We start from the raw sequence: 16,938 nt of genomic DNA on the forward strand, positions 1-16,938 counted from the left end.
TACAGAAGGACTCTGTTTAGGTCTGATGAGGTACCGGGGCAGGGAGGGGGTAACACATGCTGTTCCTCCAGGATGGAAGAAGGTCTCGTTTCAGATAGAGATTTTTGCAGTATTCTAATATTCAGTGTTCTAATTCAATATTCAAATATTCTTCATATGTAGGAGTTAAACAGGTTATAAGCAGGTGTTAAAGAGCCAAAGTGCATCTGCCCCCTGCCCCTACTACCAATCTGTAAACGTTGTGCTACAACATGCAAGTGCCCAGTGCATTTCTATAAGCTTCAGACTGTGCTTGGCCAAGAGAGGGATTGTACTGAGGCTTTCCTGGGAGGCCAGGGAGGTGCAGACCTAGACTGAAATCCACTGAACCCAGGTTCTCTGCTCCAGGAAAGACGCTCACCTCAAGGCCTTTGCCCCCATGGCCCACAGATGGCCAGCACCGTTCCTCTTAGGGTTAGCATAGTCTGACTGCCAAAGTAGATGACATGATTGTTAAGGGGGGTAAAGGGACAGGGAGCCTTTGCATTGCTGACTTTAGCAGTAAGCATTCTTGCAAAAGCTATTCATTTGGACCCTGCTCACATCTCTTTTATGACTGAGAAAGCTGCTTTGCGAATTCCTTTTTATATAGAACGCTGCTGAAAAGTCCCATTAAGATGAGGGGGGGGAGGAGACTTAAACTTGAGATCCACAATTGCTGTACCTCCATGTCTCACTCATAGATCTATTTTATTTGGTTCACAAAAAAACTGACTTTGGATGTGGCTAGCCCTGTTCCCTGGAGCCCCCAGTAAGTGCTCACAGCTACCTACACCCTTCTGCCAGCCCTGCTCTGGGTGTGCGCCCCCATCCAGCAGACTTTCTCCTCTCAGTCACACGTCGCATCTCTTCCTGGGGAAAAGGACAGAGACAGTGAAAATTTCTCAGGGGTCCTCAGCCTTAGTCCCAAGGCTGTATTCCCCAAGTTTCTACAACCTTATTTGACCATGGAAATCAAGGGCCTATAAAGTCCACTTTAAGAGGTCTTCACTTTAAGCCACCAGAGTTAAGTGATGTATAATAATGCAAAATAGAGATTTTTCCAACACCTACACTTCCCAAATTTACTTTAAATAAGTGACAAGTACAGTCCATTTGATTTAAATATTCTGAGCTTTTTCCAGCTACCAGACCACTCAAGTGCACAGAAGATGAAATAATTGGTAGGATTTTTAATGTTTCTTTGTCATGTGACCACTTTGTGCAAGTCAAAGGGATATGCCAGCAACAGCACAGCCTGTGTCATGCTTGTTACTAATATGCCTGCCAATTAATCCTGACATGGGAGCTTGGCTGGTTACCCAAAACCTGGTATTTTATCATCTCAGGGGGTTAGCTCTTGGACTTTTCTATGACATTTTATACTAATCAACCAACTTTCCTTTTTTTAAAGCTGAGCCTTTCATAGGAACTGCAGATGAGTCCTATATACACCACACGCAAGGCCACTCATTTTCCCCAAACAGAATTGTGTTTGGTTTGTTGATAATTACACTCTGAAGTCGATTTTTGAAAATGTTTATTCTTATTTCTTCCCTTCCAAGGGGAAATCTATCTCAAATGTTAAGACAGAAACCCAAGTCCCTCAGAGTTTTCTCATATTATTGTATATTTAAAAATATTACAAGAGGGTGCTTCTCGAGGGTAGTGAACTTTAGAGCTGCCAAAGATAGTTGACTTGCTCCAAATCTGTTACCAATGGATCCCAAGCTGGTTTAAGTCAGTTCTATTCTGAGTAATGACACATACGGCTGGGACAAACGCCACTCTAAGATATTTCTAGGACCCCCTGGCAAATGGTAATTTATCTGAAGATAGCCAGGCAGGCGAAGGAAGGACAGATGGGAAGAATAAGTCTCCTGGGAGCCCTACGTTGAAGCAAGAGTCCTAAATCAACGCCAGGGACCACATTCTCATAGGCTAAGTCCCCTCTCATCACTCACCCACTCACCCCCAATCCTCTGGCTTCCAATGATTCTTTCAACCATTCTTAATATAGGTCATTCTAAAGAGATAATCAAGCTGCAAAAAGTTTTAGTGGCAAACTTTCAGTCTTTCCCCTATACCCTGTCTGCTGGGATTTCAGCATGAAGCATCCCAGCCTACAAGCTTTCTGTTTTTCCCATCATTCGAAGCACCGCCTTCAGGAAGCACTGGGACATATGGGTCTCTCAAATCCAGCTTCTCCCTTCCTCTTTTACTATTCTTCCTCGCCCCCAGATTTACTGAGGTATAATTGACAAATAAAAGTTGTACTTACTTAAGGCATACAACTTGATGTTTTGATATATGTATACATTGTGAAAGGTTTACCGCAATCAAGCTAATTAACATATTCATCACCTCACATAGTTACCATTTTGGGGGGTGGGGTAATAAGAACAACTAAGATGTACTCTTTTGGCGAATTTCAAGTATATAATATGGTACTGCTAACTATAGTCACCGTGCTGTATGCATCCAGATCTTGTTCAACTTGCATGTCTGAAAGTTTGTACCCTATAACCAACATCTCCCCATTTCCCCACCCCCAGCCACTGGTAACCACCATTCTAGTCTCTGCTTTAAAAAGTTCAACTTTTTTAGAATCCACATATCAATAAGATCACGAACCTGGAGGACATTATACAAAGTGAAATAAGCCAGACACAGAAAGACAAATACTGCATGACCTCCTTTACTATTTTTTTACTTCTTACTCTCTGTCCATTCCTACTTCAAAGAAAGAGCCCAGGGCTTCCCTGGTGGTGCAGTGGTTGAGAATCTGCCTGCCAATGCAGGGGACAAGGGTTCGAGCCCTGGTCCGGGAAGATCCCACATGCCGCGGAGCAACTAGGCCCGTGAGCCACAATTACTGAGCCTGCGCATCTGGAGCCTGTGCTCCGCAACAAGAGAAGCCCGTGCACCGCGATGAAGAGTGAGCCCCGCTCGCCGCAACTGGAGAAAGCCCTTGCACAGAAACGAAGACCCAACACAGCCAAAAATAAATAAATAAATAAATAAATAAACAAACAAATAAATAAGAAAAAAAGAAAGAAAGAGCCCAGGTTGTCCAAGGTCACGGAACAAGGCAAAAGTACACTGGCCTCAGAGTCAAAAATCCTAGCCCCAGGCTTCCCTGGTGGCGCAGTGGTTGAGAATCTGCCTGCCAATGCAGGGGACACGGGTTTGAGCCCTGCTCTGGGAAGATCCCACATGCCGCAGAGCAACTAGGCCCGTGAGCCACAACTACTGAGCCTGCGCGTCTGGAGCTTGTGCTCCGCAACAAGAGAGGCCACGATAATGAGAGGCCCGCGCAATGCGGTGAAGAGTGGCCCCCGCTTGCCGCAACTAGAGAAAGCCCTCGCACAGAAACGAAGACCCAACACAGCCAAAAATAAATAAATAAATAAAATTAAAAAAAAAAAAAATAAAGAAGAAATCCTAGCCCCACTACAGAATTACTGTGTGATCTCAGTTATGTTCCTAGCCTGTCCCTGCCTCACTTGCCTCATCTGTAAAAGAGAAGGATGTTTATCATACCTGACTCATGGGCTGCTGTGAGGACTAAAGGGCACAATGCATGTGAAATGTTTTGCAAAATGAAACACACTATATACCTGTTAGTGCAACTCACACCAATGTTCCCTAGTGTAACACCCCAAGCAAGGCACAACGCCACCATCCATCCCTTGCAAAGGGCCAAATGGCCAACTGACTTGAGATTAAGCATCGCATGTGACATTCTGGAGCATTCACTCTGCCCCAAGCACTGAAACATTACCCCCATTTAATCCTCTTAATCTAGCAGCTAGGCAGTCGTAACATTTTGTAGATGACGAAGCGGAGGCTTGGAGAGGTCATGATACTGGTAAGGACGAGAGCCTGGGTCTGCACACAGGCTTGGCTGCAAAACCCAAGCCCTCACCCCCTGCCTCATGTGTGCAAAAAATGGGCTCAGACAGGCAGTCGTCTTAGGAGGTAAGGTGAGGTTTTGTGGAACCCTTAAGAGCTCCCTAGAAGTAAAATGCTGTTTAGCTCCAAGATGTGTGGATTGTGTGTGTGTCATCGGGGAGAGAGGTGTGGCCGCCCCCTCCTTCCTTGGTGTTCCCACGTCTCCATTTCCCCTTCTGCTGAGAAGTTAAATGGCAGCCCTGAGAGAAACATCATGCTTTAATTTTACTTTGCCCCTCTGTTTATGAGGCAGAGTTCCTATCACTAATACAGGGGAAGGAAAGGCTGTTTCTTGGGAAAAGAGCTCATGTCTCCCCTGACGTTGCCAGGGTGACCCTGCAGTGGCACAGAGTCCCCCTGACAGGGAGGGGTGGTCGGGCAGATCTTGTTGGAGGTAAATACCATGTGGCCAAGCCAAGCACTGTACCCCGAGAAGCAGAAGCCAGGTGATCTGGTGGGCCGGGGGGCAGGGAGATGGGGAGAACACCTCTTCATGGCTGTCAGACTCCTCTCTCATGGGGGAAACTAATTTCAGGGAGTTTCCAGTGATGAGTATTCTTCTGAGATGCCATCTATTAACTTAGTCTGACCTTCCAAAAATGCTGACAAGCTGCGTCTTGCCCACTATTTGTACGCTCACTGAGGACAGAATTTTTTTTGAATGCCCATCTCCATGAAGTTTCCAGAACACAAAAGGAGCTTAATAAACCGGGTGAACACTGCCTCTGCCGTCATGCTCTGTGCACTTAGACACGAGCAGAGAAGAAACCGGTTTTGCTGCAGCCAAAGCTTGCCTCTTCTTGTGGTCAGGAACCACCTCTGGCCACTGTCATCGCCTCATCCTAACAGGGTCCTACCCTCATCTGGCCACCTGTCTTCACAGTTGCTGGAAGCTGAGCAGACCCGACAAGAACAGAAGGCTGACCTAAGAGGAAGCAGGACGCTGAGGCCTGGCCAAAGATAAAAAAGAAACTGTGCTCTGTGGTGCTATGTCTGCCTCTAGACCCACCTCTAACCAGCTGGGGGACTTAGTGCAAGTCACTTCCCCGCCCTGAACCGCAGGGCTGTACTGCAGGATGGGGCAGTTAGATGCCATAATATTCCCCAAGCCTCCTCCTAGTTCTGGCATTTCCTGCACAGTGCACTGGACATGCGAAGGGCTCAGGAAACACTTTAGAAGTATGAAGAACATCTGGTTGACCTTAGCTTGTGTCTTCCCTACCCGCCTTCTCCTCAGGCTTGTGTGTGGGTGTATAAGATGGTGTGTGTTGGTGGGGACCCAGGAGGACGAAGACAGAGACTAAAGCTCAGCTGAATGGCAGGTAGGATATCTAAGAAAAAGAGGGGAGTGTTGGGGGTGAGAAGATACCAAGCAAATCACAAGTGGAAAAACTGCCCCAATACTTTCTAGGACACAGACTGGGTTGTGAGTCAAGAAGGTATTTGGCAGAGAAGTTTCTGGTGAGTGTTCTGGTGAGGCTGATCCTTGGCAGGGCCTGGGCCGGGGGTGGTGGGGAGATGGGAGGATGGATTCCAGTGACAAGTGTGAAGTGACAGCACGGTGCCTGGCACATGTCCCCTCCCCTGGCATGGCAGGAGGCAGAAGTCACCATGTGGTCACTGCTGCCTCTCAAATCCAGGAAGAACCGTGGAAAGAACACAAGCCTCTAGATTCCAGGGCTGGTTCTGTGACTTGCTAGCTCTGCAGGCTCAAGCCAAAGCATCCCCTCACTGAGCCCCATGTCCTCCAAGGCTGCAGTAACAACACAATCATAGCATCTCTCGAGCAGCTGTCAGGAGGGTAACATCCAAAGAGGTGAAGTGTGTGAAAATACTTGGTGAGTATATGAAGATGTTCCAAAATAGCTGAATACGCATTATGATGAAAAAAATCAACAAAAAGGCAGAATCAACACTCTGCTTTGACTAAAGTTAGGAAACGACTGTTTGTATGTCATTGTGCTTCTTTCCCTTGGAGATCTGAATCAACTCCAAAGAAGTTTTTGGGCCGTTCTCACTGGACTCTATTCACACAAGGGGTTTTCATTGCAGTGCCTTATAGCTCCTCAAACCACGAAAGAGCATCTCCTTCTGCTTCCTGAAGAATGAACCCGAGTAGGACTCTACATTTGCCTTAACACTTGGATAGTAACACTGTCTCTGGCTTATCTTTAGATAGAGTTAAATATTCCACATTGAGCCTAAATGGCAATGATGTTGACAAAGCCAAGAGCCCCCAAGACAACCCACTGAATGGGAGAAAATGTTTGCAAATGATATGGCTGATAGGGAGTAATATCCAACATACATAAACAGCTCATACAACTCAACATCAAAGAAACCAACAACCGATTAAAAAATGGGCAGAAGAGGGAGATTGGTTCGAGATGGCGGAGTAGAAGGACGTGCTCTCACTCCCTCTTGAAAGAACACCAGAATCACAACTAACTGCTGAACAATCATCGACAGGAAGACACTGGAATTCACCAAAAAAGATACCCCACATCCAAAGACAAAGGAGAAGCCGCAATGAGACGGTAGGAGGGGTGCAATCACAATAAAATCAATCCCGTAACTGCTGGGTGGGTGACTCACAAACTGGAGAACACTTATAACACAGAAGTCCACCCACTGGAGTGAAGGTTCTCAGCCCCACGTCAGGCTTCCCAATCTGGGGGTCCAGCAACAGGAGGAGGAATTCCTAGAGAATCAGACTTTGAAGGCTAGTGGGATTTGATTGCAGGACTTTGACAGGACTGGGGGAAACAGAGACTCCACTCTTGGAGGGCACACACAAAGTAGTGTGCACATTGGGACCCAAGGGAAGGAGCAGTGACCCCATAGGAGACTGAAGCAGACCTACCTGCTAGTATTGGAGGGTCTCCTGCAGAGGCAGGGGGTAGCTGTGTCTCACCGTGAGGACAAGGACACTGGCAGCAAAAGTTCTGGGAAGTACTCCTTGGCGTGACACCTCCCAGAGTCCACCATTAGCCCCACCAAAGAGCCCAGGTAGGCTCCAGTGTTGGGTCGCCTCAGGCCAAACAACCAACAGGGAGGGAAACCAGTGCCACCCATCAGCAGACAAGCGGATTAAAGTTTTACTGAGCTCTGCCCACCAAAGCAACAGCCAGCTCTACCCACCACCAGTCTCTCCCATCAGGAAACTTCCACAAGCCTCTTAGATAGCCTCATCCACCAGAGGGCAAAAAGCAGAAGCAAGAACTACAATCCTGCAGCCTGTGGAACAAAAACCACATTCACAGAAAGAGAGACAAGATGAAAAGGCAGAGGGCTATGTACCAGATGAAGGAACAAGATAAAACCCAAGAAAAATAACTAAATGAAGTGGAGATAGGCAACCTTCCAGAAAAAGAATTCAGAATAATGATAGTAAAGATAATCCAGGACCCCGGAAAAATAATGGAAGCAAAGATCAAGAAGATGCAAGAAATGTTTAACAAAAAGATCTAGAAGAATTAAAGAACAAACAAACACAGATGAACAACACAATAACTGAAATGAAAAATGCACTACAAGGAATCAATAGCAGAATAACTAAGGAAGAAGAACAGATAAGTGACCTGGAAGACAGAATGGTGGAATTCACTGCCGCCAAACAGAATAAAGAAAAAAGAATGAAAAGAAATGAAGACAGCCTAAGAGACCTCTGGGACAATATTAAACACAATAACATTTGCATTATAAGGGTCCCAGAAGGAGAAGAGAGAGAGAAAGGACCTGAGAAAATATTTGAAGAGATTATAGTTGAAAACTTCCCTAATATGGAAAAGGAAATAGCCACCCAAGTCCAGGAAGCACAGCGAGTCCCATACAGGATAAACCCAAGGAGAAACATGCCGAGACACATAGTAATCAAATTGGCAAAAATTAAAGACAAAGAAAAATTATTGAAAGCAGCAAGGGAAAAATGACAAATAACATACAAGGGAACTCCCATAAAGTTAACGGCTGATTTCTCAGCAGAAACTCTACAAGCCAGAAGGGAGTGGCATGATATACTTAAAGTGATGAAAGGGAAGAACCTACAACCAAATTACTCTACCCAACAAGGATCTCATTCAGATTCGATGGAGAAATCAAAAGCTTTACAGACAAGCAAAAGCTAAGAGAATTCAGCACCACCAAACCAGCTCTACAACAAATGCTAAAGGAACTTCTCTAAGTGGGAAACACAAGAGAAGAAAAGGACCTACAGAAACAAACCCAAAACAATTAAGAAAATGGTAATAGGAACATACATATCGATAATTACCTTAAACGTGAATGGATTAAATGCTCCAACCACAAGACACAGGCTTGCTGAATGGATACAAAAACAAGACCCACATACATGCTGTCTACAAGGGACCCACCTCAGACCTAGGGACACATACAGACTGAAAGTGAGGGGATGGAAAAAGATATTCCATGCAAACAGAAATCAAAAAAAAGCTGGAGTAGCAATACTCATATCAGATAAAATAGACTTTAAAATAAAGAATGTTACAAGAGACAAGGAAGGACACTACGTAATGATCAAGGGATCAATCCAAGAAGAAGATATAACAATTATAAATATATATGCACCCAACATAGGAGCACCTCAATACATAAGGCAACTGCTAACAGCTCTAAAAGAGGAAATCGACAGTAACACGATAATAGTGGGGGACTTTAATACCTCACTTTCACCAATGGACAAATCATCCAAACAGAAAAGTAATAAGGAAACACAAGCTTTAAACGACACAATAGACCAGATAGATTTAATTGATATTTATAGGACATTCCATCCAAAAACAACAGATTACACTTTCTTCTCAAGAGCTCACGGAACATTCTCCAGGACAGATCACATCCTGGGTCATAAATCAAGCCTCAGTAAATTTAAGAAAATTGAAATCATATCAAGCATCTTTTCTGACCACAATGCTATGAGATTAGAAATCAATTACTGGGGAAAAAAACGTAACAAACACGAACAAACGGAGGCTAAACAATACATTACTATATAACCAAGAGATCACTGAAGAAATCAAAGAGGAAATCAAAAAATACCTAGAGATTGATAATGAAAACACGACGATCCAAAACCTATGGGATGCAGCAAAAGTAGTTCTAAGAGGGAAGTTTATAGATATTCAAGCCTACCTCAAGAAACAAGAAAAATCTCAAATAAACAATCTAACGTTACACCTAAAGGAATTAGAGAAAGACGAACAAACAAAACCCAAAGTTAGCAGAAGGAAAGAAATCATCAAGATCAGAGCAGAAATAAATGAAAACAGAATCAAAGAAAACAATAGCAAAGATCAATAAAACTAAAAGCTGCTTCTTTGAGAAGATAAACAAAATTGATAAACCATTAGCCAAACTCATCAAGAAAAAGAGGGAGAGGACTCAGATCAATAAAATTAGAAATGAAAAAGGAGAAGTTACAACAGACACTGCAGAAACGCAAAGCATTCTAAGAGACTACTACAAGGGACTCTATGCCAATAAAATGGACAACCTGGAAGAAATGGACAAATTCTTAGAAAGGTATAACCTTCCAAGACTGAACCAGGAAGAAATAGAAAATATGAACAGACCAATCACAAGCAATGAAATTGAAACTGTGATTAAAAACTTTCCAACAAACAAAAGTTTCCAACAAACAAAAGTCCAGATGGCTTCACAGGTGAATTCTAGCAAACATTTAGAGAAGAGCTAACACCCATCTTTCTCAAACTCTTCCAAAAAATTGCAGAGGAAGGAACACTCCCAAACTCATTCAATGAGGCCACCATCACCCTGATACCAAAACCAGACAAAGATACTACAAAAAAAGAAAATTACAGACCAATATCACTGATGAATAAACATGCAAAAATCCTCAACAAAATACTAGCAAACAGAATCCAACAACAGATTAAAAGGATCACACACCATGATCAAGTGGGATTTATCCCAGGGATGCAAGGATTCTTCAATATATGGAAAACAATCAATGTGATACACCATACTTAGTAATTGAAGAATAAAAACCATATGATCATCTCAATAGATGCAGAAAAAGCTTTTGACAAAATTCAACACCCATTTATGATAAAAACTCTCCAGAAAGTGGGCATAGAGGGAACCTACCTCAACCTAATAAAGGCCATATATGACAAACCCACAGCAAACATCATTCTCAATGGGGAAAAACTGAAAGCATTTCCTCGAAGATCAGGAACAAGACAAGGATGTCCACTCTCGCCACTTATTCAACATAGTTTTGGAAGCCTGAGCCACAGCAATCAGAGAAGAAAAAGAAATAAAAGGAATACAGATTGGAAAAGAAGAAGTAAAACTGTCACTGTTTGCAGATGACATGATACTATACATAGAGAATCCTAAAGATGCCACCAGAAAAGTACTAGAGCTAATCAATGAATTTGGTAAAGTTGCAGGATACAAAATTAATGCACAGAAATCTCTTGCATTCCTATACACTAATGATGAAAAATCTGAAAGAGAAATTAAGGAAACGCTCCCATTTACCATTGCAAGAAAAAGAATAAAATACCTAGGAATAAACCTACCTAGGGAGACAAAAGACCTGTACTCAGAAAACTATAAGACACTGATGAAAGAAATCAAAGATGACACAAACAGATGGAGAGATATACCATGTTCTTGGATTGGAAGAATCAATATTGTGAAAATGACTATACTTCCCAAAGCAATCTACAGATTCAATGCAATCCCTATCAAATTACCAATGGCACTTTTTACAGAACTAGAATAAAAAAATCTTAAAATTTGTATGGAGACACAAAAGACCCCGAATAGCCAAAGCAGTCTTGAGGGAAAAAAACGGAGGTGGAAGAATCAGACTCCCTGACTTCAGACAATACTACAAAGTTACAGTAAGCAAGACAATATGGTACTGGCACAAAAACAGAAATATAGATCAATGCAACAGGATAGAAAGCCCAGAGATAAACCCACACATATATGGTCAACTAATTTATGACAAAGGAGGCAAGGATATACAATGGAGAAAAGACAGTCTCTTCAATAAGTGGTGCTGGGAAAACTGGACAGCTACATGGAAAAGAATGAAATTAGAACACTCCCTAACACCATACACAAAAATAAACTCAAAATGGATTAGAGACCTAAATGTAAGACTGGACACTATAAAACTCTTAGAGGAAAACATAGGAAGAACACTCTTTGACATAAATCACAGCAAGATCTTCTTTGATCCACCCCCTAGAGTAATGGAAAAAAAAACAAAAATAAACAAATGGGACCTAATGAAACTTAAAAGCTTTTGCACAGCAAAGGAAACTACAAACAAGACGAAAAGACAACCCTCAGAATGGGAGAAAATATTTGCAAATGAATCAATGGACAAAGGATTAATCTCCAAAATATATAAACAGCTCATGCAGCTCAATATTAAAAAAACAAATAACCCAATCCAAAAATGGGCAGAAGACCTAAATAGACATTTCTCCAAAGAAGACATACAGATGGCCAAGAAGCACATGAAAAGCTGCTCAACATCACTAATTATTAGAGGAATGCAAATCAAAACTACAATGAGGTATCACCTCACACCAGTTGGAATGGGCATCATCAGAAAATCTACAAACAACAAATGCTGGAGAGGGTGTGGAGAAAAGGGAACCCTCTTGCACTGTTGGTGGGAATGTAAATTGATATAGCCTCTATGGAGAACAGTATGGAGGTTCCTTAAAAAACTAAAAATAGAATTACCATATGACCTAGCAATCCCACTACTGGGCATATACCCAGAGAAAACCGTAATTCAAAAAGACACATGCACCCCAATATTCATTGCAGCACTATTTACAATAGCCAGGTCATGGAAGCAACCTAAATGCTCATCGACAGACGAATGGATAAAGAAGATGTGGTACATACATACAATGGAATATTACTCAGCCATAAAAAGGAGCAAAATTGGGTCATTTGCAGATATGTGGATGAATCTAGAGACTGTCACACAGAGTGAAGTAAGTCAGAAAGAGAAAAACAAATATATACAAAACATATTAACGCATATATTTGGAACCTAGAAATATGGTACAGATTAACCGGTTTGCAGGGCAGAAATTGATACCCAGATGTAGAGAACAAATGTATGGACACCAAGGGGGGAAAGCCGCGGTGGGCGGGGGTGGTGGTGTGATGAATTGGGAAATTGGGATTGACATGTATCCATTGATGTGTATAAAGTGGATGACTAATAAGATCCTGCTGTATAAAAAAATAAATAAAATTCAAAAATTAAAAAAAAAATGGGCAGAAGAACTGAATATACATTTTTCCAAAGAAGAAATGCAGATGGCCAACAGGCACATGAAAAGATGCTCAACATCACTAATCATCAAGGAAATGCAAATCAAACCCACAATGAGATATCACCTCACACCTGTCAGAATGTCTATCGTCAACAAGAACACAGATAACAAATGTTTTTGAGGATGTGGAGAAAAGGGAATTCTTGTACACTGTTGGTGGGAATGTAAATTGGTGCAGCCACTGTGGAAAACATTATGGAGGTTTCTCAAAAAAACGAAAAATAGAACTACACATGACTCTGCAATTCCACTCCTGGGTATATATGTGAGAAAAAGACACTAATTTGAAAAGATACATGCACCCCAATGTTCATAGCAGCATTATTTACAATTGCCAAGATGTGGAAACAACCTAAGTGTCCATCAACAGATGAATGAAGAAGATGTATATATATGTACAATGGAATACTACTCAGCCATAAAATAGAATGAAATTTTGCCATTTGCAGCAACATGGATGGTCTTGGAGGGTATTATGCTAAGTGAAATAAGTCAGACAGAGGAAGAAAAATACTGTATGATATCACTTATATGTGTAATCTAAGAAGTACAGCAAACTAGTGAACGTAACAAAAAAGAAGCAGACTCACAGATATGGAGAACAAGCTAGTGGTTACTAGTGGGGAGAAGGAAGCGGGGAGGAGCAGTACAGGGATGGCGGAGCATCAGGTGCAAACTATTGGGTGTAAGATGGTCTCAAGGATGTATTATTGTACAACACAGAGAATATAGTCAATATTTTGTAATAACTGTAAATGGAAAGTAACCTTTACAAATTGTATGCGAATCTTTTTTTAATTTAAAAATTAAAAACAAAAATCCAAGAGCTCCTTCCTTTTCTGTACGTTGCTGCTTTGTACAGAACACTGAAAAAGCATAATAAATAAATAAATAAATAGCTAACTCAACTCCACCACCCTGCAAACAGAAAGCTTAAGGATTCATCTGCCCAGACCCCTCATTTTATAGGTGAAGACACCAAGGCCAATACAAGTACCTTGACCAAAGCCCTAGCCCTTGTCAATGGCAGAGTCAGTTCCGGAGCCCATCCTTCTCTCCACTCTAGAGAACATCACGGTCTCCATCTCTCATGGTTAAAATGCACTTTTGAGACTCAAACCTGAGCAGCATTCCAAGATTCTCCCTCCATCTCTAAATGCATTTCAGAAAATGAATCTCTGTTCCCCTCAGAAGTAAGCACCGACAGGGAGTTCAGGCCCCTGCTCTTACCTGTAAATTTGCACAAGGTGGTAAAACATGAGTGGGGATTTCATTCTCAGAGCCTGCTGGCCCCAGGGGCTTGTTCTTGACCCAGAAGGCTGTGGTGGTGGTGGCAGTGGTGGTCTGAACTGGGAGGGCTGGCTGCCACACGGTCACATCTGAGCCATTGCCAAAGGCTTGAATTGCATTTTCTGCAGTAAAACAGGAGGAAATTCAATTTCAAAGTCAAGCAGCAAATGTAACAGACAGGATACATGAAGGCATAGAGGCACACTAGAAATTCTGATGAGAGCACTGGACTTCTCTGAACAAAACCCATCCATCCATCCACCCTCCACATGCTGAAAGCCAGCCATGGGTCAGGTGCTCAAAAATTAATTCATTCATTAAACCCTGAGCTGGACACTTAGCTCTGCTCTAAGTACAACAAATATGTATTGTGTCCCTATTCACGTACCAGGTGTGGAGCAAGATCCTTGCCCTGAAACACCCATCAGTCGAGCCTTTTGAAAGCCAGCCTCAGACCTGTTATTTGGGATCACAGTCACTGGTCCATCTTCCAAGAAAATGCTTGTGTCAAAATTCTATACTAAAAGCAAACCATTTAGTGTTTTTTTGTTTTTTTCTTTTTTTAATTTAATTTCATTTATTTTTTTATACAGCAGGTTATTACTCATCCATTTTATACACATCAGTGTATACATGCCAATCCCAATCTCCCAACTCAGTCCACCACCACCCCATCCCCGCCGCTTTCCCCCCTTGGTGTCCATACATTTTTTCTCTACTTGTGTGTCTCAATTTCTGCTCTGCAAACCGGTTCATCTGTACCATTTTCTAGGTTCCACATGTTTGCGTTAATATACGATATTTGTTTTTCTCTTTCTGACTTACTTCACTCTGTATGACAGTCTCTATATGCATCCACGTCTCCACAAATGACCCAATTTCGTTCCTTTTTATGGCTGAGTAATATTCCATTGTATATATGTACTACATCTTCTTTATCCATTTGTCTGTTGACGAGCATTTAGGTTGCTTCCATGACCTGGCTATTGTAAATAGTGCTGCAGTGAACATTGGGGTGCATGTGTATTTTGAATTATGGTTTTCTCTGGGTATATGCCCAGTAGTGGGATTGCTGGGTCATATGGTAATTCTATTTTTAGTTTTTTAAGGAACCTCCATACTGTTCTCCATAGAGGCTATATCAATTTACATTCCCACCAACAGTGCAAGAGGGTTCCCTTTTCTCCACACCCTCTCCAGCACTTGTTGTTTGTAGATTTTCTGATGATACCCATTCTAACTTGTGTGAGGTGATACCTCATTGTAGTTTTGATTTGCATTTCTCTAACAATTAGTGATGTTGAGCAGCTTTTCATGTGCCTCTTGGCCATCTGTATGTCTTCTTTGGAGAAATGTCTATTTAGGACTTCTGCTCATTTTTGGATTGGGTTGTTTGTTTTTTTAATATTGAGCTGCATGAGCTGTTTATGTATTTTGGAGATTAATCCTTTGTCCGTTGATTCCTTTGCAAATATTTTCTCCCATTCTGAGGGTTGTCCTTTAGTCTTGTTTACAGTTTCCTTTGCTGTGCAAAAGCTTTTAAATTTCAATAGGTCCCATTTGTTTATTTTTGTTTTTATTTCCATTACTCTAGGAGGTGGATCAAAAAAGACCTTGCTGTGATTTATGAAAAAGAGTGTTCTTCCTATGTTTTCCTCTAAGAGTTTTATAGTGCCTGGTCTTACATTTAGGTCTCTAATCCATTTTGAGTTTATTTTTCTGTATGGTGTTAGAGAGTGTTCTAATTTCATTCTTTTCCATGTAGCTGTCCAGTTTTCCCAGCACCACTTATTGAAGAGACTGTCTTTTCTCCATTGTATATCCTTGCCTCCTTTGTCATAGATTAGTTGACCATAGGTGCATGGGTTTATCTCTGGGCTTTCTATCCTGTTGCATTGATCTATATTTCTGTTTTTGTGCCAGTATCATATTGTCTTGATTACTGTAGATTTGTAGTATAGTCTGAAGTCAGGGAGCCTGATTCCTCCACCTTCGTTTTTTTCCCTCAAGACTGCTTTGGCTATTCGGGGTCTTTTGTGTCTCCATACAAATTTTAAGATTTTTTGTTCTAGTTCTGTAAAAAATGCCATTGGTAATTTGATAGGGATTGCATTGAATCTGTAGATTGCTTTGGGAAGTATAGTCATTTTCACAATATTGACTCTTCCAATCCAAGAACATGATATATCTCTCTCTGTTGGTATCATCTTTAATTTCTTTCATCAGTGTCTTATAGTTTTCTGAGTACAGGTCTTTTGTCTCCCTAGGTAGGTTTATTCCTAGGTATTTTCTTCTTTTTGTTGCAATGGTAAATGGGAGTGTTTCCTTAATTTCTCTTTCAGATTTTTCATCATTAGTGTATAGGAATGCAAGAGATTTCTGTGCATTAATTTTGTATCCTGCAACTTTACCAAATTCATTGATTAGCTCTAGTAGTTTTCTGGTGGTATCTTTAGGATTCTCTATGTATAGCATCATGTCATCTGCAAACAGTGACAGTTTTACTTCTTTTCCAATCTGTATTCCTTTTATTTCTTTTTTTTCTCCGATTGCTGTGGCTGGGACTTCCAAAACTATGTTGAATAACAGTGGTGAGAGTGGACATCCTTGTCTTGTTCCTGATCTTCGAGGAAATGCTTTCAGTTTTTCCCCATTGAGAATGATGTTTGCTGTGGGTCTGTCATATATGGCCTTTATTATGTTGAGGTAGGTTCCCTCTATGCCCACTTTCTGGAGAGTTTTTATCATAAATGGGTGTTGAATTTTGTCAAAAGCTTTTTCTGCTTCTATTGAGATGATCATACGGTTTTTATTTTTCAATTTCTTAATATGGTGTATCACATTGATTGTTTTGCATATATTGAAGAATCCTTGCATCCCTGGGATAAATCCCACTTGATCGTGGTGTATGATCCTTTTAATGTGTTGTTGGATTCTGTTTGCTAGTAGTTTGTTGAGGATTTTTGCATATATATTCATCAGTGATACTGGTCTGTAATTTTCTTTTTTTGTAGTATCTTTGTCTGGTTTTGGTATCAGGGTGATGGTGGCCTCATTGAATGAGTTTGGGAGTGTTCCTTCCTCTGCAATTTTTGGGAAGAGTTTGAGAAGGATGGGTGTTCGCTCTTCTCTGAATGTTTGATAGAATTCACCTGTGAAGCCATCTGGTCCTGGACTTTTGTTTGCTGCAAAGTTTTTAATCACGGTTTCAATTTCTTTACTTGTGATTGGTCTGTTCATATTTTCTATTTCTTCCTGGTTCAGTCTTGGAAGGTTATACCTTTCTAAGAATTTGTCCATTTCTTCCAGGTTGTCC

At 41.5% G+C, this 16,938-nt stretch overlaps 1 protein-coding gene across 4 annotated transcripts in view; it reads right to left on the reverse strand.

Annotated features, from left to right (window-relative positions):
- GFRA1 (GDNF family receptor alpha 1) overlaps window positions 1-16,938 on the reverse strand; it is a 221,631-nt gene that overhangs the window by 22,092 nt on the left and 182,601 nt on the right. For all 4 annotated transcript variants that reach the window (XM_082407847.1, XM_082407848.1, XM_082407845.1 and 1 more), the window contains one exon: window positions 13,563-13,744. In XM_082407847.1, the coding sequence (XP_082263973.1) occupies window positions 13,563-13,744 (182 nt within the window). The remainder of the gene's footprint in view (window positions 1-13,562; window positions 13,745-16,938) is intronic.

Source organism: Balaenoptera borealis (genome assembly GCF_965194805.1).
Source record: "Balaenoptera borealis genome assembly, chromosome: 10".
In the NCBI taxonomy this organism is placed as follows: Eukaryota; Metazoa; Chordata; class Mammalia; order Artiodactyla; family Balaenopteridae; genus Balaenoptera; species Balaenoptera borealis.